Genomic DNA, 23,345 nt, shown 5'->3' with positions numbered 1-23,345 from the left:
CTTGCTCCGTGCCCGCATCCCCAGGCTGATTTCTTCGTTTGATCCTTTCTTTTATTATTATTTTAGTTACCTTTCTTTTTTTTTTAATCGTTCGTTTTGGCGTTGATGCTCTCCGAGCGGGAGACTTCAGGAGACGCGGTCCTCACCTGAGCGGTCCAGCCCCATTCCCCCGTTTGAAGGTAAGCGGGGCTGGAAGAGACACTACCAGCGTGGGGGTTCAGTGGGATTCTCACACACCCCCGCGCTCTGCCGGGCTCCTTCTCCCCGTCATTCTCAGCTCTGGGGTCTTTCGCCGTGTTTTTTCCCTGTTTTCTGCTCTCCCATCCCTGCTGCCTGCTTGCTGGGGCATCCCAAACTGCCTGGGCTCGCTGCTTCAGGGGAACGGGGAGGAAAGCTGCATCCCGGGGGTTGCCTGCGAGGAGGGCAGCTGGCAAAGGATAGCCCCTGCTGCCAGAAGTGAGGCTGGGAAGGGGTTTGGAGAGGGAAGGCAGAGTGAATAGGATATGGAGAAGTGCACAGCATCCTCTCCCCCATAGCCTGTCTCAGGGGGAACTGGGCAAGTCCTGCCACCTTAGACTAGTATGAAAAATAATGAGGTGCTCCAGGCTTGGTTTTCCCCGGTCCTACAGGATCTTCAGTTGTGTATGAAGGGGGTCGTGAAAGCATCTTCCAGGGATGGGATGGGAAAGCTGCTCCTATCCCATGCCTTCCTGAGTATGCAGGTCGTGTCCTTCTCTTCCACCTTGTCCTCCTTCCTTGCACACTCAGTGTGGGGCTGGAACTGGCCTCTCTTAACAGCCTGTCTGAGCATCTCACCTGGAGCCATGCATCTAGGACAAGGGTTTGTCCCTATCATGTCCTGGCCCCAAAGAACATGAGAATCCTCTGCTCCATCCCGCTGAGTTTGGAGCGACCACCTCAGCCCCAGGTTAGGCAGCAAACCAGCCCATGTGCAACGAGGCAATGGTGATGGAGAGCCATCCAGAACTGAGTGTGAGGAAGGTGATGGCACAATTCACCTGTGGGTTGTTTTTGTCACTATTTCATGAATGCAGCAGCCATCTAGGTCTGTGCTCTCAGAGGCACATGGATATTGCTCAGTACATTAAAGGTAGCCTGAGGGCTCAGGGGGGGCTGTGGGAGGGAGAGAGAAATCCCCCAAGGGAAGATGGCTTTTCATTTCCCCATATCGACTGGTTTCAGACAGGATTATTTATATTTGACATAACAGATCTCCAAACTTGGAGGGTAGTGGGGGTGTGCTCATACCCATTAAGGTAGACAGTTTTCTGACAGAATAAATTAAAGGTAAGAGAAGACAGTGCTTTGAGGTTCAACAGATTGTCTTCGAGCCTGAAACGAGCAGCGAAATCAGCATAAAACCTCGATGGGAAAATCGTGTGCTTCAAGTCTGTCATGATGGATGTCTGTCATTTTAGGGAACCTGGCAGGTATCCCAATGTTTGGAGTGCAGATGGTGCTCCTGGGTGACTCGTTTGAGTACCCAGCATGATGGGGTTTTTAGTCATCCTATCTTGTCTTTACTGAGTAAGCATCTAAATTATAATGCTGTAAGGGAAAGTAGTTTACATAAATTGTGCATGAAGCAAGTGCCTGAACTATCCCACACCTGTATTTAAGCTCTTGCCCTGTTGTGATTGTGTGAATAACAAGGTTGTTTGCAGCTTTTGTGGTTGGTTTTCATCTTGTCTGAAATGAGCAGAAAGAGGCATTAGGGCTGCCAGTGGGTGAAAAGAGATTTTCAACACCTTAAAGGCTGTGCAGCTGTAATTAGAAGTGTAACCTCCTTCCTCTGCATGTCAGGATTGCTGTGCAGAACGATGGCAGGACCTCTTAAGGAATGGTGCTGGTGGAGATAAAGAACTTCAACAAAATCCCCCGCAAACTGGCTGATGTTGATTTATCACCCCTCAGTACGTTGGTTCTCACTTAGAAAGGATGTGGGGATGTGAGTGGAAAGGAAGGAAATTGCATTTATTCCTTTCTGGTTTATTGTCAGTGAGCACAGATTACAAACACAGGGAGTTCTTAAGTATCTGTGCCTACCTGAGCACGAAGAGTTGCAGAACATCACCAGTGCTGTGGTTACGGGCTGTGTCTTTGCCATGTTTCTCTTCGTTTCCCAGCAAAGTCTGGTAGATCAGTCTAACTGTCACATCTCCTCCTGATCCTTTTCCATTGCAGCATTCCCCAAAGTCTCATGTAGGCGACACGAGAGTCAAGCCTGAAGGTTTGGTCTCACAGGCTTTGTGATCTGAGAGCGTGTTCAGGAGCAGCTTAAGGGACAGAGAACCTGCTCACTGTCCTTGGCATATTGACCCAAATCTTTCTAAAGGTTTCTCTTGTCTAAAGCTGAAAAAACACCTTCTGGCCCTACAGCCATACCTGAGCAGCCCTTTAGGGTCCTTTGAAAGTTTTGATGGGCACCAGACTCAAAGAGATGAAGGAGCTTAATTCCCTCAGGCATTTATGGTCAGCACAGAGAGCTTCACCGCACCCTCACAGGCTGAAGAAGTCTGTGTCATTGACCATGTCATTGGCCATGTCAGGATATGTCCTCAGTGCCCAGCACGTGGGGCAATGAGGGTTTTTGCAGCTAGCCAAGCTGTAACGGGTTTACCTAACTCAGACCTTTTCATCTGGCTGTGCAGTGCCCAACTGTGCTAGTGCTGGTGTAAGGAACAGAAGTAACTTGGTACCTTCTCACTTGGCTTGTTCTGGAACTTGACTGCCATGTTGTCATGGATATAGAAAAGGACATGGCCAGGGAAGAGGGTCTGTGTGCTGGCAGAGCTCCCACAGCCACGGCTTGTGATGCCACCTATAACATTGAAGGAGAGTAGGGAAGGGATGGAGGAGAGGTGGCAGGTGTTGGGGTTGAGCTTGCAACTCATTCCCCCATTTAATTTATGCTTCCTCCCGTGTCATTATCTATTATCTTCTCTCTTCATGATCTGATTTATTACGGTAGGATTCGTACACCCTTTGCCTGAGAAAACAGCACATATCCCAGCACTGCAGCTTGGCAGAGGGATGACGAATAGGTTAGGTGATGGACTCTGACCTTCTTGAGACATTTCAGCCACATTCAGATCACAGCTGAGGCCAGTCCAGGCAAGGCTGGCACCTCAGGCACCTGTGAGCCTCATGAGAACAGCCCTGGGCAGAGGGCAGCTGGAAAGGTTGGGGAACAAACTTAAAGGTCATAATAACATTTTGAAATACCCTTGGACCCGTTTCTCCCTGGAAAGGTTAATAACAGCCATGGCCCACTGACAGCAGTCCAGGGCACCAGCAGAACAATGAGGCTCCTGTGGAGATGTGGTTCTCAAGGTGCCTGTGTCAGAGGCAGTGCTGAGTGGGACAGGACTTGATTTAGGCCAAAATCACAACAATGATGATTTTTTTTTCCATCCTGCATGTCTAAGAGTACAGATTTCTCACTCGAGCCAGTGGTCAGAAGTATAAGATGCAGCCCAGGACACTGTTGGGTGCTGGCTCTTCCTTCAGCTTATGCAGGTGGTCCCCTTGGCAGGGCATGGAGTTTAGATAAGTCAGGGGCTGAGGGGTTTTCTCACTTGAGACAGAGTTTTCTCTTGCTCCTTGAATGAGCACCTGTGATGGGTCAGACCTGGCGTTTGGCTTTACTCACAGTAACGGCACAAGACAGGCTGAGACATCAAAAGGACAGCTCAGCCTCTCCTCACTGTCTCCAGTGCCTCTCTCACATCTCCCACCTACAGGACAAAAGCCACCTGCAGCCACACACCACCCAGCGTGGATGTTGTGAGCTTTGCTTGACAGCAGTGCTAATTTCCTCTCCAGCTGAAAAGCATGTGCTGCTGGTACCTGCCCATGAGCTACTGGGAGGGAGGGATGTAACTCCTGTACAGGGCTGAGTGGAAGGTACACACAGCTCTACTGCCCTGGGAAACATCTCTCTGCTCCACAGCTTTTATCAAAGAGATGGAAACTTGTCATATTCTTTTCGCAACAATATCTGACATTATCCAAGCAATTTGCCTTTGGTGTGTTTCCAGAAATAGTTAGGCCTACAGTAGACACGGGTGACATCTGGATGCATTACTGTTGAGTTCAGAAACACTCAGTAAACAAGACAGGATCTATTGTTTAAAGGTTATTTCAAAAGGCTCCCAGCGAGTTATCTGGCTGTGCAATGGGGAAGGCTTTAATGGCACTGTAATAATTGCCTTTTCTGAAGGACATTTCAGAGGAAAGTTACCAGAAACCCAAAAGTAAGTCTCAGCCTGTCCTCACCAGGTCAGAGACCTGATCCAAATGGAAGGAGTTTTTCTCTTTATTTCAGTGCTGATTGGGTCAAGCCTGGGAAATGTGTGCCTGGCTATGGAAAGGGCAGGCTGGGAGGCACAGATGAGGGATGCAGGGGAGATCACCAGCAGTCTAACAACAAAAAATGTCTCAGATCAGCCTAAGAGTGCAGCAGGATTCACATCAGCAGGGAGGGTGAGAGAAAGAGCCCTCCCTGAGGCCCTGAGAAAATAAATGTCATTAGCAATGGATAAAGCAACAGCCTCTGAGCACCTGAGCCAAGGGCAGGAGGCTCTGCAGGGAGAGGGGAGCTGGCAAGGGCTGGGAGGGCTCAGAGAGGCCAAAACAGGAGACACCCTTCAGCCTGTTCAGCTAATAGCCTCCTTATTGAATAAAAAAAAAACTAAGGCAAAGAATGGTGAATGAATTCTGACAGAAGCCAAGTGCCAGCCGTGCTTCCCTTCCCTCGCCCAGGTGACAAGGATGCTGCTCACGTGGCAGAAGATGTGGCTCTGCTGCCATTCATATATCTGCACCTGCTCCTGGCAGGAGTTACTCCTGGCTGCTTAGCTCAGCCCCAGGGCAAGCAGGATTAATGCTCACTGATACTTCCATGCCCCTCAGAGAGCCTTGATGGGGAGGAAGTCGTGTCACTGTCTCCAATATCTTTCTGTTTTGCCAGAGCTGTTAGAGCTGTTCAGATCCCATGCACCCATCCTGCCATTCCATCCCTGCCTTCTTCCTTCTGTTCACCTGCTGCTGCTCCAGCACTGCCCTTCCATGGGTCAGTCCCTGCTTCTGCTCCACAGCCCCATCCCCTTCTTTCTTCCTTTCCAATACCAATCACAGAAAACTTAGGTGGGGAGATAGCCATAAAAAGCTGCCAGCCTGAAAAAATAGCCTTTGATGATAAAGCCTGTCATTTTTTTTTCCTGTCCAGCTTAGGCTCTTCCAAGGCTGTGCTGGTTGGTCTCCCCTGGGCAGGGGATAAAGGAGATGATCTTGTTTGATGGGGGACAGAGCCCTCTGCACCACCAGCTTTAGGTCAGGCTTTGAGGCCATGCTATGGCTTTGCTCTAGGTACAAGTTCATCAAAGGGTCTGAGCTGCAGAAGCTCATAAGCTCATTATATTGGGGGAGTTGCAAGTGGTGGGCACACCACACGGCTGGGATTTCCTTCCCTTCTGCTGGAGGGGACTTGTAGCAATCTGGGAGGAAAAATCCTTTGTGGTTTCATTTTTTTTTCCTGGGCAGAGTAGCCCCTTACTCCTTGGCTGCTTGAAAATCTAGGTTGGACCATAATGGACAAGAGTAGCCTCTTGTAGCACTGCCTGTTGGCTTGCACCCATAGAGCTGGCATCAGGCAAAGCCACATCCTCTCTTTACTCACAGAGTGTTTGGGATTAAAGGGGAAAACACATCAGTATAAATGCCAGAAAAGTTTCTGCCAGGGGGAGATAAATCCCCAGATCTCTGGGTGATGTGGCTGCTTTAAAACCCTCCGGGGAACACTGCAGCCTTGTGATGGATTCATCATCTCCCCTGACCTCTCCCCAGCTCAGGTCACTTCACCTGAAGTGGCTCAAAATGTGTTGAGATTCAAAGACTTGTAAGCTGGCAGTAATCACAGCAGAGAGATGTTGTGGACTTTGTTGTTGTAAAAGATGCTACACAGTCTCCACCGAGGCTGGAATTCGCTGTGATGCTGCTGGAGTGTGCCGGGAGCGAGAGGGATTTCACAGGGAAGCGCCAGACGAGTCCCCAAAGCGACTGCGTTACAGCAAATTGCAGCTCTGCTAAAGCATCACCTACAGGCACTGTTTCCTGTGAGAAAAATAACTTACCTACAAATAGCTTTGCTCATTTTTGTTCTCAATATTCCGCTTTCGTTCCTCTGGGATGTTGCTGGTTTGTTGTTTTTTTTTTCCCTAGGAAATAATACAGTGCTTTCCAAGGTGACCAACAGGGACAGTGCAATGCCAATGCTTGGAAACCTGTGTTTGCTTCCTGATTTAAGCTTGTTGCTTGGGCTTTCCCATGTGGTTTACATCTGGATTCCCTTTGCTCTCAGTGTGGATTTGGTTTCAGGTCTGGGTCTTCCTGTCTGAGCTTTGGCCAACCATTAACTCTCTCCTTTATCTGTCTCCTGCCTTCACAGTGAGGTGACAGTCTGTGCAGTGCAGGGAGACTCCCCATGACACTGTCTGCCTGCATCATCCCTGCAGTGTGGTGTTCCTGCTGCCTCCTGCCTTCCCACCCTCCAGAGAACAGTATGCACATTGTCACTCTTTGCTTAACACAGTACATGGGAGTTACATAGAAAGACAGGATGCATTTTGTGGCAATCCAAGCTCAACTCCTTCCTAGGGAGAAAATACAGTATGGAGGCATCAAGAGGCTCAGCTTTGAGCAAGCACTGAGGTGTCCTGGATGTGGGAATGTGGCTGAGGAAATGCATGGCCTCGCTGTTGGGATCTTCTCTGCAAGGCAGTGTGAGCAGGGATTTACAGGGCTCTCATTTATAAGGCTCTCATGGGGAGGGGTAAGGAGGTGTCTTGGTCTGATTGGTGTCGCCTGCTGGGTAGCTAAGCCCTGGAAAGATTAGCCGTGGGATCTGGGGAAAAATAAGCATGCTGTGAGAGTGGGAGTGGAAGGATAATGAGTGTTGATTTGCGTTTGTTGTTAGGCAAATTCTGTGGTTTTATTGTTATATTCCACAAAGGAGCAGCTGAGGTAATAATTTAAACTTCTGCCTGTCCCGTGGGTTTCCTTTGCGACTCATTTCCTTGTGCAGACAGCGACAGGCACCAAGCTCTGTGGTTCTGCCACTGCCTGTGGCCACAGCTCTGCCAGGAGAGTGGGGCCAACCCCTCCTTTCACATCCAAATGCATTAAAGTGCTCAAAAGGTGTTTCTCAAGTCCCTTCAGGTGACATCTCTGATCCAGCTGTCACTAAAGACATTTCTTTACTGATCGTGCCAGAGCTGAAGTCGTATCCAGAGCAGGGTATGTGCTCATGACAGGAGGTTGGACTAGGTGACCTTTAAAAGTCACTTCCACCCAAACCAGTCTGTGATTCTAAGGTCAGTTCTGGTCTGCAGCACCAGGTGCTGCTGCTGCTGAGCTCACTGCAGCTCAGGCAGGAGCTCTCAGAGCACTTCTCTTTGCAGGGGAGACCTGGTGGTCTCCAGGTTGCCCAGAGAAGTTGTGGCTGTCCCATCCCTGGAAGTGTTCAAGGCCAGGTTGGATAGGGCTTGGAGCAACCTGGGCTAGTGGAAGGTGTCCCTGCCCATGGCAGGGGGTGGACTAGATGGTCTTTAAGGTCCTTTCCATCCCATTCTGTGATTCTGTGATCCCCTGTGCTCAGCACTGGATGTGACATCCCATGGGCAGGCACAGCTCCCCAAGATAAAGACAAGCACAATCAATATTAGGCAGTTCCAGTTTGCTTTTTCTGTTCAGCATTCCTGTTTTCTCAAGAGTTATTCCTGATTCTCACGGTAACTCGTGGGAGCAGATTCAGCCCACAGAAAATGGAGTTTTCTTAGTTGCACCTCTTTTCCATTGTGTTTCTGGCATCACATCTTTGTTTATGTTGTATTTTTAAACAAAACAACACAGGTTACAGAAAACACAAGACTGTGATACTGGTTTCCAAGAAACCAAGCACTGATCTTACTTGTTTTCTGGGTACCTTTGTAAATATTGTATATTGTTGAGTGTTCATGTTGGCAGGCAAAGGGCTGGTCCTTAAAACAGTGTCTGCCTCAATTGGTAGTAAATACAAAGTGTGAACATTGCTGAGCTGTGGCAGAACTGTTGACTGCAGAGGATTAGAGTCACCCAACCTCAGAGATGCATAACACTGGCACTCTGCTGCTGTAGCTTTGCTCAAAAAAAAGAGAAGATTTCCAAAAATTAATACAGATGAAAACATTTGCCAGAACCTAAAATGAAAAGGGATTTGTTTGATATGGCTGTTAACATTGCCTTGTAACCCGACTATCACAGTCTTGTGCAAGATCATAATAATCCTAATTAAAGCAACCAAAAGCAGAACTGAAGCTTCCTGTGATCACAGCAGAAATTCCTGGGCTCCCACACGCTCCTGCTCTCTCTGCTTTGGAGCCCAGGAGAGGTGGCAGACAGGTTGCAGGGTGTTTTATTAAGCAGGCCTGTGGTTTGGGACAGCAGTGAATGTATTCCTGATTCCCAGAGGAGACCTGTGGTCTGTTGAACATTCCAAGGGGCATATCCTGTGGGCACAGCTCCATGCACATTTCCAGCTCTGCCCAGGTGCAATCCCAAGCACCAGGCAGGGAAGGTGCTCATATTTGCAGGTCTGGGTTTTGTAGGGTTCAAACTTCAGGTTTTTGTGTGTTAATGAAGGTGATGCCTGGAGAGCTTAGAAAATCAGCATCAGTTCAGTAAAGGTTTTGCTAATTTGGTTATGAGCTCCCAGTTCACCACATTAGCTCTGTTACTTAACAGGAGAATATTCCTTCTTCCTAACAAGTTCTAGCAAGAGTGTTCAAGCGAAGTGAGCTCACTGTGCAAAGGGAAGAAAGCTGAAATCCAGCTGGGATTTGGAGGTGGAGTGGGGCAGCACTGCCGTGTGAGTCTCCTCCTGCTTTCCAGGATGGATGGAGACATTTCTGCATGTGGGTGTTAAGTGACCTGAGTCCCCTAGGGCTGCTGTGGTCCATCCACCCTTCTGCAAGCCTCAAGGTCTGAGGCTTAGCTTTCAAAGAGAAAACTTGGCATTCTCTGGTCCTTTGAGGTGCTGCCAGTCAGGCATCATTTAGGCAAGGAAGGAAGAAGCTGCAGCCTGCTCAGAAGCTGCCACTGCTGATGAGGAGCTGGGGACTGCAGGTGGGGGTGCCCAGCCTCACCTGCTTCAGTTTCCCATGTTTCAGTGCTGGCAGCAGTGTTGTTTTGGCTCCTGGGGGTGGTAAGGAGCTGGCAGATGCAGAGCATAACCCACCACCTCACTCTCAAGGCCCTCTCCAGCATCAAGGAGTCATTTCAAGGGTGGTATCGTCCCAGTGCTGATGCTAGGTGAAAAGATCCATCACACGTGTTTTGACTTCTGAAAGATGCTGTCCCTGAGAACAGTCAATATGTCAAACATTTGATCCCAGCAGCTCGGTGAAGCCCACATGGTTTTGAGCAGAGTAATTTGTGTGAAGGTTTTTCTCAGTTTCTTTATTCGCCTAATGAGGGTTTTCAGCTGAGCTGTGTGAATTCCTTTATCTTTTCCGCTTTTATTTTTTTTCCTTAGGATTTTGTTGTTTTGGGGGTGTTTCTTTCCCTCTGAATGAAATCTTTCCCTCTCTCATCTCCTGGGAAAAGCTGTAACAAAATTGAGGTGAGAAAGACAGGAAAATTTACTGGAACTGGTTCATGGTGAATTGCCAAGCATCTGTAAAATTGCCCTCTCAGACGGTCTGTATTAATTCCCCTGATGCAACAATGATAAATCCTTATTAAAGAGGATAATATAAAGAGGTTTAACTGACTGGAGAAAAACTCCAAGTTGCAAACAATGAGGGAGCCCATCACCCTCTTGCTCATGATCCCTGATAGTGTTCAAGGCCAGGTTGGATGGGGCTTGGAGCAAACTGGTCTAGTGGAAGATGTTGCCCATGGAACAAGGTGATCTTTAATGTCCCAACCCAAACCAATCTGTGGTTCTGTGATCACAGCAGTTTGCAAATGCACATGTCTTTCTCCAAGACATGGATATGAAGCCAGGCAAGCTCCATGGCCCCAGGTGCTGTGGGCAGTGGCTCTGCATTGGCAGCAGCACTAAACCTCTGCAGATTCACTGCTTGCTCCAAATCCACGTCTCCCTGAGTCCAGCCCTGGGAGCACCATGCAGACAGGAATTTAAATGAGGCAGTTTATGGCCTGTGACCATGTTGAGCAGCATGAAGATGTGTGTCCCACTCACTGTGCTGATGATAGAGGCTGTGGGGCTCCTTCCCTCTCCACCTCCAAGTGCAGCTCATGCCCCATCCCAGCACCAGGACAGGGAGTGTGTGCCAGCAGCCACCTCACACACCACTCCTTAACATTCATGCATAATTTTCAAAATCCCTGAGCTCCCTCTCTCCTATTCTCTTCTTTATTCATGCACCATGCTGCCTGGTTGTGCTGGAGTGGGAAAAACACTCTGCTTGTGTCTCATTACATGGATTGAACTGGAGCCTTTGCCAGAGCAATGTAAAGCTGTAGCTATGGAAACTCCCTACCCTTTTTTCTGAATTTTTTTTTTAAGGCAGCAACGTATATCTCTTTGGAGATCCCAGGCAGAGCTGCTGGTGTCTGCATCAGCCAGGGATTCACCTGGTGTCATGCAGCAGCAGGAGCTGGATGCACAGACCCAGGTCATGCTGCAGGGAGTCTATGTCCCAAGGGCAGAGGAGGGGGATTGATGAGGAATAAGTGGGATGTGTGGAACATTGGAGCCCAGGACAGCACAGAGATGTTGCAGGGGGCGGGAGTGTGAGGCTGATGGAGGTGTCACCAGCCATCAGCCCCTCACCCACAGCCAGGGGGGCAAGGACAGAAGGGTGTTGTTCCCATTCCTGCATGTTACAGTGGCTGGATGGAGGATGCCCCTGGAGCTCTCAGGCTGCTGCATTTAATGAGCACCAAGTTGCTTCTTGCTGCTTCCACCCCAGCCTGGTTTGTGAATCCTGAGCCAAGGTGAGCAGAGTGTGCACCTTGCAAAGTCTTTAATCTTCCAAGGATCTTCCCATCCTACGGAGTTGTGTTCATACCTCTTGGAAATGCAGAGTTGTTGGATTTACTGCTTACTGGAAATGTACACTGTATGTGCCCTTCCTCCCCCAGCCCTGATCGGTGGCTCATCTGCCTCTCAGGACATCTGTGGGGCCACCAGGTCAGGCATGTGGGATCTCATCCTTCCCAACCACCAGTGTAAGGGGTGGAAAGAGCATGGAGCTGCTCCCAGCTTGCTGCTCACCCAGTGCCTGCCCTGGGAGAAGCCACCAAATCTGGCCATGAGCTGATGTTTGATAGATTTCAGCAATCCAACTTCAAAAGCTGAGCCATAACCAGCCCAGGACTAAATTTCCCTGTTGGTAAAATGGGTGTTAGTATAGCAACACTTTCTCTCTCAGGCATGGAACTGCCAGGGCTGGAGAGCCAGAGGTCCTGGGATGAACCAGGCCTTTAGCTGAGCTGTGCACAGAGGCTGAACGTGCAGCTGGGCCTGACTGCTGGCACATCAGTGGCACACGGGGCTCTGCGTGGCCTTGTGCCTGCCTGAGGCAGAAGCTAAAAGGTGCAAACACAAGCTTTGAAGCATGTAGTGTTTCTATTAGCACAGGGCTGAATGGCAGCAGAGATGATTCAGTCCATATCTTCCCCTAAGAATGATTCTCCATGCAGATGCCACTGCATGGCCAGAGCCACAAATCCCAGGAGCTAAAGCAGTCACTGCTTGCTGGGAGAGGCACAGTGGGAGTTGCTCCTTCTGCTCCTCTGCACAGCCATCAGAGGGTACCAAGGCCTTGTTATCCCTCTGTGCAGTGCCCCTGTCCCAGAAAAGCCTAATTCCCAGGACTGTTGTGGGTGGGGATGCTGAACTCAGCTGCGGTGCCAGTGCCCCTGAGACCAGGAGGCATCTCCAGCTCCCAGCCAAGGCAGGAATCTGCTGAGAGCTCAGCTGCTGACTCTGTCCAAGTCTCTTCCCATCCTCATGCCCCAACAGTATCATCTGAGCAGTGAAACCCTGTTCTCAAGGCATTTACTGGGAGATGGGACAGTGGGAAGTCTGCTGGGACCTATTGGTGCAAGGCACCATCTCCCACAGGGCTCTTGGGGCTGCAGCATTTGGTTTTCAGCCCGAGGAGCTTTCAAAATCCAGGTGGATTGAACAATTCCAGAAAGAGCTGCTCTTTCAGAATGACAAATTCTTTTTTTTTTCCACATCATTTCCACAGCATTTTCTGGCGATTAAGGCTCTTTGATCTTTCTGACTGTGCCTTGCTGGGGCCTGTGGTGAGCTCTCCTGTGAGATGGGGATGGAGAAGGAGCACTGCCTGTTTGCTGTTTGGCAGCAAAAAAAGTACTAATTAGGAGTAAGATTTATAGCTAGTTCTCAGTAAACTAACACAAGTTTTTCAGGTGGTCAAGGAACATTTTGAGGATGCAAAACTGCCTTGTTGGTAGAGGACTCTGGGGTGGGCAGGTGGGTACTCCCCACTCTCTGACTTCTTCCCCACTCAGCAGTGATTGCAGTAGCTTATCTCAAGATACTAATTCCAAAACCTGCTCTCTCTCATATAAATATCTCAGGCTGACTAAAACCTAACTCAAGAGGTGATTAAATGATGTGAAGGGTGGAAAGACAGCACATCTTTCTTTTTTCCTTTTTTTTTTTTTCAAGGCGTTTAGGCTGCTTATGTGTGTTTGGGATTATGGCCTGATTTCTAGCTGATGTATGGTAATAATTCCTGGTACTTAGGCAGAGTATGATAGTTTGGGCAGTGAAAGGTGGGACTAGGGATGGTAAAACCCTCTGGTGTGGTTTGATAGCAGCTCTGAAATCCTGACAGAAACCAACTGCTGTGGCAGCTCAGCATGAGTAGGGTCAGACCTGGAGGCGAGTCAATCACTTCTGTACCAGTTCCTTCCTTGGGCTTGTGTTTTTGGGCTTACCTTTCCTGGACTGATGCCAGTGTAGGGCTGGTGTGTAGGGATGCACTCCTGGGCAGCACTGAGTTGCCAGCATCCCTATTGATGTCTCCAACATCCCTCTCAATGCTTTTAGGACGTGGCTGTATAGTTTCACAGAGGGCCAGAAGAGCAGAGCAGGGTGAACACATCCTGCTTTATTCTTGGGTGATGCTGAAGTATTTGCAGTCACCTTCCCTAGTCCCTTTGCAATGGAGATAGCAGCACCTTCAGGATGGCCCCAGGGACACAGGAAGGGAACATTCCCAAGGGCACCACACACACCATCCAGGTGATTCAGCATCAGGGAACATTCCCAAGGGCACCACACACCATCCAGGTGATTCAGCATTTCCCCCCATCCCTCCCTAGGGGCACCTCTGCTCTCCGTTTAGCATCTGCAGTCATTTAAATTCCTGCCTGACATTGTGCTTAGTAAGCCTTAATGCTGCTTTGATGAGCTGTGCAAATATTATTTTTTGTGAGGCATGATTTGGTTGTACTAAATGCCATTATTACCTCATTACTGCAGAGCACACATTCCCTGGCACGCACTGCCAGGACAGGCATCCCTGGATCGATGCACCTTGAAGGAAATCTGTTGAAGTGTGCTGGAAATTCAGACAAAGAGCTATTATCTGCTGTAAAAACTGATAATGGTAATTGGTGGCAGAGCATCCCTGATTGGCCCGTGAACTTCTGCTGGTTTTAAGCTTCAGGAAAGCCCAAAATTCAAAGTGGCTGTTGCTTGTGATGTATCTCCTGAATAGCTCAAACCTCTTCTGCTGGGCTTCATTAGCAATGAGATGCTCTCACACAGGAATACAGAATACACAAAGTTCCTATGTGAAAGCCCAACCTGGCAGGTTGGGAGGTCACACTCACTGACCTTTAAAGGTCCTTTCGACCCAAACTGTCCTATAAGTCTATGTCAGCACTATTGCTAGCAGAGATGCCTGTAGGGATAGGTGTACAGTGTGTCTGGTATATGGGAAAAGCTTCTACAGCAAAGATTTGTTTTTGTGCTGCCAAGTAATATTTAACAAAATGCTTTGGCTTATAAAATTCTGGAGTTTAATTATATATAATATCATTTTTATATGTGGTTGTATTGAATTGTAATAAGAACAGACAGGAGGAGTAGGTCACTGATATCTGACCATCCTTGTTCCCATATTGACACTGCTCTGGGAGCACTGGGGGAGCTTTTCTGGCTCTAAAGGGCCAAGCTGAGAATGGGCAGAGAGAAGAGGAACAGCCCAACCCTTCCACTCCTCTGGAGGAGTTTATTATGGGTTATGATTGGTGCAAATATGGGGGATACATCCCCATTTCAGCCTGATGATCACCTGTATGAGCCAGATGTACCACCAGCCTTAATCCTCACTTCCAGGGTGCTAAAACCTTTTCCTCAGCTATTCCCAGGCACCCTGGCATCCCTGGCCCCAGCACATCCTGCCCAAGCCATGCTGGGAGCCTGAAGGTGGCCAGGATCCTGTTCTACAGAACTCAGCACTATTCCAGGAACATCCTGTCTACTGAATAATTGATCAGGCACTGGGTATAGGTTACCTTTGAAATGTGTTGTTTCTGGCCTGGCCATCAGCAGGAGCTGAAGTATTGGGGTCTGTCCCAGCAGCAGCAGGGCTGGAGGGGTGTTAGTGGGTCACAGGGGACACTGTGGGCTGAGATGTGTTAACTCTGTACCAGCAGCAGTGACCTCTGTAGTTGCCTTCAAGCCGGGTAAGGGCTCTAAAGCCATCAGAAAGGGATATGCCGTTTCAGGTGGGTGTGAAATGTTTTGTTCTCCCTTGTGTTTTGTTGTTTGAACACCCACAGCAGCTCTACAGGCATCTCCCAGCTGGTGGAGCCCTCTCCAGTGTGCCACAGACTCACTTCCAAAAATCTTTCTTATTCTAGGGATTTTCATATCTTTTCAGGGTAGGGAAAACCCCTCCGGAGTGCAGGAGCTGCTCTGCAAAGGGTCAGTATCCAGGCAGAGATGGGATGAGCATGGTCCTGGTGGGTGGATGTGGGTGTACAGAGCTGCTGGGATCTCTGAGCCATCTCCAGCACCCAGGAGGACCTGTCTGCTGTGGAAGAGCCAGGGAATTTGTGAGCAGCACTCTCCAAACAGGGCACAGCAGGGAGTGAAGTGCCCTCTGCTCATAAAAGATTCAAAAGTCCTTGGAGTACGGAGTGTCTGGAGATACAGGGGGTCCCGGGTGGGAAGCACTTGTGCTGAGTTGGGGAAGCATGGATTGATGAGATATATCTCGTTTTGTCTTTGTGCTGAGGAGTGCTCAGGTGGTTTTGTCAAAGCTCTGGGTCTGCAGACACCAATCCCCCACATGCCCCTTCCCCAGCCCACCCGCAGCCAGGCCTGGCGTTTAAATCCCTGCTGCTTGCGCAGAGCATCAGCCCCCAGGCCAGGAATGCTGCCGTCAGGAGGAGAGAGGAAGCAAACAGAAGTGATGCAGGCCTTCTGCTTAAAGTGTTTTTCATATGGAAAGCCACATTCTCTGCCTGTTTCTGGCAGCTGCCCTGTCCGCTGGCTCCGTCAATGTGAAGTCTTCTGCTGGCACATTGCCCAGCTGTTCCCAGAGCAGACTCTTATTCATTGACTGGGTAGGATTACAGGAACAGGGGAAATGCAGAAGTAAGGCTATATTTGCCACCAAACTGGTTTTGGCTCCTAGTTTATTTGCTGCTTTCCCACCTCCCAGGCTGGTGGCAGTGGCTTTCCTTCACACTCATGCTCTGCAGGGTTTACCCTTAGGCAGAGCTGTGGCACTGGGGAGGCAACAGGGGAGGGTAAGCCAAGCTCATCCTGAACTTTGTCACAACTTTGGATCCAATCTGCTCTGGCCTGGCCAGTTTATTGTAGTGGGACTACTCTGGATTAAGGTTCTGCATCCTGAATGCTGCCTGCACCCAGCTCCAGGGCAGAAAGCAGCAGCAAGAACCAGCAGCATCTCAGACATCCTGCATCACTCACATGCTCTCACGTTTCCCTGACCTCCTGCTGAGCTCTTTTCCTTCCTTCTGAAGTGGGGCTTGGTCAGAAGTGTTAGCATTAGGGTCCATTGTGCATGGATGAGCTGGGAAATGGCTGCATTGCCCACTCAGAGCAAAACCTGCAGAGCTCAGGACCGTCCAGCACAGAGGATCAGACTCATGCACAGCTGCTCAATTCCCAGTTTCCACACAGAACTTAATTTTCCCAACCTGAACATCCCCACATGAGGTCTCTCCCTTAGCTCTTCTCCCCAGAACAACCCAACAAGCTGACAACCCCCAGGTCACCGTGGTGATGCTTGGAGTGGGTCAGCCTGGGGGGCTCTGCCAGCACACAGGGTCACTCACCCCTTGGAGGCCCTTCCCGGGTGCCTGAGGACACCCACGCACAGCATCAGGACTCAGTGTAGAAACAACTCATCCAAGCACACAGCACAGCCAAGGATGTGCTAGTGCAGAGTAGAGCCAAGAGAGGCAGGATGGTGTTACTTCAGGACACGGCGCTGGCCTCCTCTGCTCCCTGGGAAGGATGAGATGGGTGTTTTTCCTTTTTTTAATCTCCTTTTTTTCTTTTTTCCATCTTGGCTGTTTGTTTGGAAGTGCAGTGCAGAGCTGTTCCCTGCTCCCCTGCACAAATGGAAACACCCTTCTGACCAGCAGAAGGGTGAGGAGAAGGGGCAGGATCTCATGTCAAGGTTTGAATCAAGTCTCTCTCGAGTGTGGAGTGTTTCTGGCTGTGTGTTATCCCTGTGTGTTTATTGTGGTGGGATCTAAGCTCCTGCTTGATTCAGTGCTGGGTACCAGGTGGGAGCAATCCTGCCAGGGCTCATGTCTATGCTGCCAGTTGTTGTTTTGTACCTAGTTTGGCTATTCTGTTTAAATTTCCAGCTTCTGTAGTCAGGTGAATAAGGGCAATTCCCAACTTTCTTATTAATTTTTAGCAGAGGCTGTGCTGCTTCTGGCTGCAGAGGAAGCAGGTCCCAGTGCTGCTGAGGGGTGCAGGGACCACTACAGTAGGACAAGTTGTGGGCTACAGCTCTTCACAGGTCAGGCATGGTGTCCTTGTGCAGATACAGCTTCAGTGGGATCAGCATTCCCTATTTTTCCTGCTTACCATGACAGGACTTTCAGCTACTGCAGAAGGCTTTGGAGTGACTGTTGCCCTGGGAATGAGAGTAGAAGTGGGATGGGGTGGGATGGGTGGAAACACCATTCATTTAAAAGTCTGGCCTAAAGATTTTTCTTAGCACCTACAAATCCTAGAAGCTGTCTTAACCAGGTGCTTGAGGGTCTCTTAAAGAAACCTTGGAGTGGTCTTCTTAGCCATCCCCAGGTCTCCTTCTCCCACAGTTTCAGCCAGCAGGGTCAGATCAATCCACATGAGCCAGTTGTGGGTTGTCCAGCATCTCAACCTGGAGCCCAGCGTTTTGGAGACACAGTTAGCTGGGAATTAGCTGGAGCCTTTGGATGGGCTGAGCTCAGTCCCCCCAGCTGCTCTGAAGCCTTCCTCCCACGCAGGCCTCCCCAGAGATGCTGGCTGCACAGAGCTCTCCATGGGAGCCAGGAGCAGCTGTGAGCAACCTCTCCCTGTGTTGGGCATCCTCGGTGGTCCAAGGGCTGTGTTTGAGGTGCTGGAGCTACGACTTGGGGTGATTGATTCCTCATCCCACCCCTTCTCCTCTCTGCAGGGTCAAGCCTCATTTTCTACTAACTTTGAGAAGCTTTTTTCAGATCCCTCCAGCTCCTAGGTTGGTCTAGGAAGGTTTGTCAGCCTCTTGTGGCAGTGCCCAGGGGAAGGGGAGAGCAGAGGCTGATGCTCTTGGTGAGCAGCATGACCTCAAAGCCCATGTCCTCAGTAATGCTAGGGGCATTCAGGGGGTGGCAAAAGTAGGCAGGTGGCAGAGGGTTGTATTTAAAGCCAAATGGCTTATTCAGGAGCAGCCTGTAGTAAGCATGAAGTGAAGTGTCTTTGGTTTGCTGCTCTCCTTTGTGCTCTGGGAGCATAAAGCCAGGGAAGAGGGAAGTCTTACATCCAAGCCCTGTGTGCCCACACCAGTACAGTAGCTCCCAGTAACCCCAAGGGTCATTACACCCTGTCACCTGCTGAGGACTGTGCTCCTACAGCAAAGGGCTCCTGGGCTGGAGGCAAACAGCCTGTGAGGAGTTAATATCCCCCCAAAGCCCCTTCCTGCTGTCTGGCAGTGATGGAGGATGTGCTGGGGGCTGGATTCGGATGGGGTGAGGATTTGGGAGGGTTCAGGCATCCTCAATAGCTGGAAGGTTCCTAACATTACTGAGGAGCAAGGAAGGAGCCAAGCAACTGTCCACTGGGACCATGTCTCTCATGCCTGTGTTCCTAATACCAGGGCTCCTGCATACCTTCTCCAAGACCACAGCAGAGCTGCAAAGCACTTCCTTTTACCAGGATATTTATTGCTAAATATATGAATCTGGGAGCCTGTGGAGCATGAAATTAGGAACAAATGTAAAAAGGAGGTCTAGACAGGAATTGCTCAGCTTATGGGCCTCTGCATGCTCTGCTTTCCTCCCCCTTTGCATGCTGGAGGGTTTAATGCTTCCAGGTACGCAGCTTTAATCAGAGAAGTATGTTTTGGAAGGGGAAAAAAAAAGGTGAAATGCAAATGGTTTTGCTCTGGAGGGAGCAGTGGCTGCGATGCCACGTCGGGCTGGGCATGACTGGATAGGAACCATGAAAATTGGCTCTGTGCAATCCTCACTTGTCCCCCTGGGGTTTAATTAATGGGTGAGAAAGCCATGGAGCTCTCCCTACCAGAGCCCTGCCTGCCACTTTGCGTCTTGTGCTGGCAAGGAGACACTCTGATGGGTGCAGTGCTTGTCCGTGAGAGTCTGTAGGGCTGTGTCTGGTCACCCCAGAGCACACCCTGCCCTTGGTACCAGGGCAGCATGGGGATTGCAAGTGGGAGCAGAAAAGGACCCACGGATAGGCATTTCCAGCCAGCACCTGGTCCAGCCCAAAATCTATAGCCAAGTGCCTCCATCCCTCTTTAAACAGGAAAAAACTTCTAAGTCACCAATGCACTATTTGCAAACCCTTTCCCTGTCTGTGTTCCTCCTCCTGAGCCTCCTCAGAGCATTTTTCCCAAGGAATGAGGGCAGGATTTGGCCTGGCACTTGCCCTGTGGTCGTGCAGTGCGAGAAGTCTTCGGTATAAATTCCCTTCCCTCCTCCCATGCTGCTCAGCAGCAACATAAAATGTGACACTGCTTTATCCATTCAGCACTCACCCAACTTTAGCAGGACATTAAGCGCCTGAAAATATGGCACAGATTTATTTTCTTTGGAAGCAGGTTAAATCCCTGACAGATATAGTTGCTTTTACTCGGGTGCTGAAGTAATTTGGGGCTGGGGTGGCTGGTTTTTTGGTTTAACCTGATAGCATGAGCTGGAGGCCAGCTTTGTTAAAGCACTTGTAGAGTAGGTGGTCAGGGTATGATTTCTCTCTTAATTTATGTTGCTTCTCCTGTTCCCAGCCCAATGTTTGTGGCACTCAAGGGCTGCTGGAGCTTTAGTGGCCGAACAGTGTTAGTGCTGCTGTCTCCTTAGCTGCTGGCAGGTGTGAGAAGGCAGGTACATGTCTCCCCAGCATCCTTCCCTTGGCAAAGAGCTGTGTCTTATTCTGCATGGGATGGAGGGGAATGTAAGCCTTCCCATGAGCTCTCAGGGGAGGGATGCTGAAATCAAGACCTGTGCTGGCATTGTGGGACTTGTGCTGTGTGTGATGCAAAGCATCTACCCTCTGAGTGAGCCCAGAAGTGCCTGGAGCAGGAACTTCCACTGCTACCAGTGCTGTGTCAGCTCCCAGATTCCTCTAAAGGGCATTCCAGGGAGAGAAGGGTGCTGGGGGTACCCCAAAATGCAAGCACAGAGCCAAGCAGAGCTCCATGGTGGCCAGCACATTGTATCCCCGCCACAGCATTTGCTGTGATGGGAGTGAGCAGCTCACCTAGGTCTGTCAGAAGCATCATCCTGGGGTGCCCCCACAGAACCCCAATACTGACTTGGCCATGATGCAGACCAAGCTTTGTGCCTCCTACAGCAGGCAGACACATCCCTTTCCTGAGCTCGCTGCTCAGGGAGGGGAGTGTGCCTGTCCCTGCAGTCATTAAAGGCTCACTTAGCAGCTCCAGTTATTCCAAATTAAAATACCACATTGTTTTCATGGGGAAAATGGATTATAGGCTCAGAGAAAAATGTGTACGGCTCAGAAATCCTTACAGAATGCTCCTTCTCCTATCACTGAAGCTCTCCATTGTCAGGAGAGAGCCAGGAGGGTGCCCTGGGTGCCATGAGCTCTGGACAGAAGGTTTTATTTCCCTTGGGTCCCTTCTCCCGCATGCAGAAGAGCCTGATGTGATCCCAGGGCTGCTGCTCGCTCAATCTCTCACATACTACATGAAGCTTTTCTTATCCCCTGCACCTGCAAGGTGGAATTTAGGAAGGATGGGGCCTCTGATGGATTTTATAGGAGCATCTGACCTGATCCTCCCAACTCCTGGTTTCTAGCCCACTGCAAATGGGGGTGAGCAGAGGTTCTTTTGGGATTTGCAGTGCCCAGCACCAGCTCTACCACACTCCATCCCCCTGTTTGCTTGTTTTTGCAGGCTGTTAATGGAGAAGAGGGCGGATGACAGCCGGGACCGTGGTCATCACAGGTGGAATATTAGCAACTGTCATTCTACTCTGTATCATCGCTGTCCTCTGCTACTGTAGGCTCCAGGTAAGGCTGGGGAGTTTGGTCCTAAAGAGTTCTGCAACGAGGAGGGGATCCTACTGCTCCTCAGGCCTGGCACACACGGAGCAGCCCCTGGGAGACAGGGTGGGAGGTTTGGGGTGTCAGCTCAGCCCTGGGGCCCTCCCATTTCAGTACTACTGCTGCAAGAAGGATGAATCCGAGGAGGACGAGGAGGAGCCTGACTTCGCCGTGCACTCCCACATCCCTCCGCTCCACTGCAACCGCAACGTAGTGTTGACCAACGGCCCATCCCTCTACCCCTCATCCCCCTTCACCAAGAAATCCACCCCGAGCCGCTCCAGCTGCCCTGGCTGTGCACCCTACGAGCCCCCAACCTTCTTCCTTCAGGAGCCCCCCGAGGAGCTGCACAACGGGGGCGACCGGGTGAGCTACAAAACGGTGAGCCAGGAGGATCTGGCTATGCCAGTGAGTGTGTCCAACCTGCAGGCACTCAACCCCAACAGGCTCTCGGCCATGCGGGAAGCCTTTGCCCGCAGCCGCAGCATCAGCACCGATGTGTGAGGTTCTGGGCTGCCTGCCCAGCCCTGAGCATCCCATCACACCCTGCCTCTGCCACTGGGGCTTCAAACAGCAGGGAGAACTTGTTGAAATTCGTGGAAGAGTTTTGAAAAAGAAAGAAGAAAAAGAAATGGATGTGTTTCTACAGGCTGTAGGCAGCAGTGAGGTAAATGGCAATATAAAGGGATAGCAAAGTCAACCCAAGAGGGGAGCGCAGGGGAGGACAGTTGGAACAGGAGGTTTTCTAGTGCTGTGTTGCATCTCTTTTTTTCTTTTCTAAAGGGGATTTTGATATTGAGCATCCTTTTATACAGAGTACTCACCGCTCCTCACCTTTCAGCTGGAGCACCCAGGGATGTTGAGCAGATAATGGGACACACGGTTGGCTGCAGAATGGCTTGTGCTGCAAGGCAGTTCCCAGCTGCTGCTGTGGTGTGGGAACATGCTGCAGCCCCCTGCTCCTGGCCCTAGTGTGCACACACACACACACACATCCCAGTTGTCCTATAGCAAAGCAGGGCTGCTATTTCCCACCCTTCTGCCACCCCTTTCTGCACCACTTTGTGCTGCGGCCACAAGTGTGTGTGTGCACAACTCTGTGCTATTCCCAGGCCATCTCACTCCTCAAGTTGGTCATTAATTCCTGGGTGACAGGCACAAGCCCCTCAGGGTTAGGATGGCAGGTGGGTGCACAGCCTGTCCTTGCCCTTGGAGCCCCTGGAGTGGCTTCATGGACCCCTCAATGGAGCTCAGCTCAGGGTGCAAATCCATTGCATCACCTGGCTACAGAAATAACACACAGCACAGCTTTGGATGGAGGAATCCTCCTCTGAATAATCAGCATCCATGCTCCATGTAATGCCATACTCAACTTCTGACTGAGGGCTGTGTCACGAGGGTCACTCTCTCTGTGTCCACCCATTGCATGCACATTGTCACATGCATTTATTTGGGTGTTTTTAACAAGAAACAAAAAGCCATGACACCTTCCTCATCCAGGGATGTGTCAAACACTTTAGATTTAGGTAAAAACCACCTCTTTGGCATTTTTTCATTGAGCTGTTTCTTGCAGTTGGGTCTCCTGGATGGGGCTGTGGCATTGGTTCTATCCCTGCTCTGCTGGCCATACCAACTCCAGCCAGGGCAGCAGGCAAGGACTGGGTTGCCAAGCATGTTCCTCTGCACCAAACGTGCTACAAAGGAGCCCTTTAGGTATTTCAGTGCTTTAGGAAAGGAATCCCACATTGCAGTGATGCCTGCGTGGAGACTCACCCTCTGGTTTCTCCTGGCTGTCTCCATTCCTCCCCTCCAACCTCACAACACTTGTAGTTTCTCCTGGACTGTGCATTATTCAGGTTAAAAGCATCATGCTGGACTTAGGGATGGCTGGAGAGTGAACTGGCTGCACAGAGACTCCAACAACCTCAGCACAGTGCTCCAGGTCAGCTTTCCTTTTGAAGGATATGATAGGAAGCAGCAGCAGTGGCTCCAGCCCCTCCAGCTCACAGACACTGTATGCAGCCTGGCTGGGTGTTCTTCTTTTAACCACGAGGGCTTTTAATTCCACAGGAAATCTTTTGAAGTACAAGTCAGTCTTTGCAAATGAGTATCTTTGACTTTCTCGGGAGGGTTCTGTTTGGGGTGGGGGGACAGGGATGGGTTCCTACGTGTTAAATATTCTGAGCTTGGTCCCTGTGGTGCCACATCCCAGGAGCATGATGCCTCTGCTCCAGGGGGACACAGTTACTCGGGCCTTGCTCCTGTGTACAGTTTGCACCGGGGTTTGTTTCCATGCATTGAGCCCTTCTCTTTGCATTTCTCATACTTCTCCTACCAGCCTTCCTTTCTTCCCTTATTTCTTTCCCTTGTAGCTTGGAGACTAAGCAAACGGTTGGCTTTCACTAACCTTCACCTGGTGATCTGTTGTACAGGACTTTGGGAATCTAAGAGGGAGGGAAAAAGTTTTGAAAAGGCAAAAAAACAAGAAATAAACTACTTTGACATGGGTTTTGAGACC

The 23,345-nt window shown here is 50.1% G+C and overlaps 1 protein-coding gene across 2 annotated transcripts; it reads left to right on the top strand.

The window, feature by feature from the left end:
* The first annotated feature begins 93 nt into the window (after positions 1 to 93).
* Positions 94 to 21,347, top strand: FAM163B (family with sequence similarity 163, member B). Of its 2 annotated transcripts, XM_009073886.1 has the most exons (3): positions 94 to 179; positions 20,679 to 20,794; positions 20,942 to 21,331. In XM_009073886.1, the coding sequence occupies exons 2-3, from the start codon at positions 20,702 to 20,704 to the stop codon at positions 21,329 to 21,331; spliced, it is 483 nt and encodes a 160-aa protein (XP_009072134.1). In that variant the 5' UTR covers positions 94 to 179; positions 20,679 to 20,701. The 2 variants fall into 2 exon arrangements, with proteins under 2 accessions (XP_009072134.1, XP_009072135.1); XM_009073887.1 differs by lacking the exon at positions 94 to 179 and having other exon boundaries at positions 20,671 to 20,794; positions 20,942 to 21,347.
* Positions 21,348 to 23,345: the final 1,998 nt, after the last annotated feature.

This window comes from Acanthisitta chloris, unplaced genomic scaffold (assembly GCF_000695815.1).
Source record: "Acanthisitta chloris isolate BGI_N310 unplaced genomic scaffold, ASM69581v1 scaffold9644, whole genome shotgun sequence".
NCBI classification, from domain to species: Eukaryota; Metazoa; Chordata; class Aves; order Passeriformes; family Acanthisittidae; genus Acanthisitta; species Acanthisitta chloris.
This window is presented reverse-complemented; position numbering and strand designations above follow the sequence as displayed.

Excerpts from the sequence above, each read along its gene's own strand:
- FAM163B (XM_009073887.1), top strand. The coding sequence starts at position 20,702 with ATGACAGCCGGGACCGTGGTCATCACAGGTGGAATATTAGCAACTGTC. Across the intron at positions 20,795-20,941 it reads TCTGCTACTGTAGGCTCCAG|TACTACTGCTGCAAGAAGGA; the intron begins GTAAGGCTGGGG and ends CTCCCATTTCAG.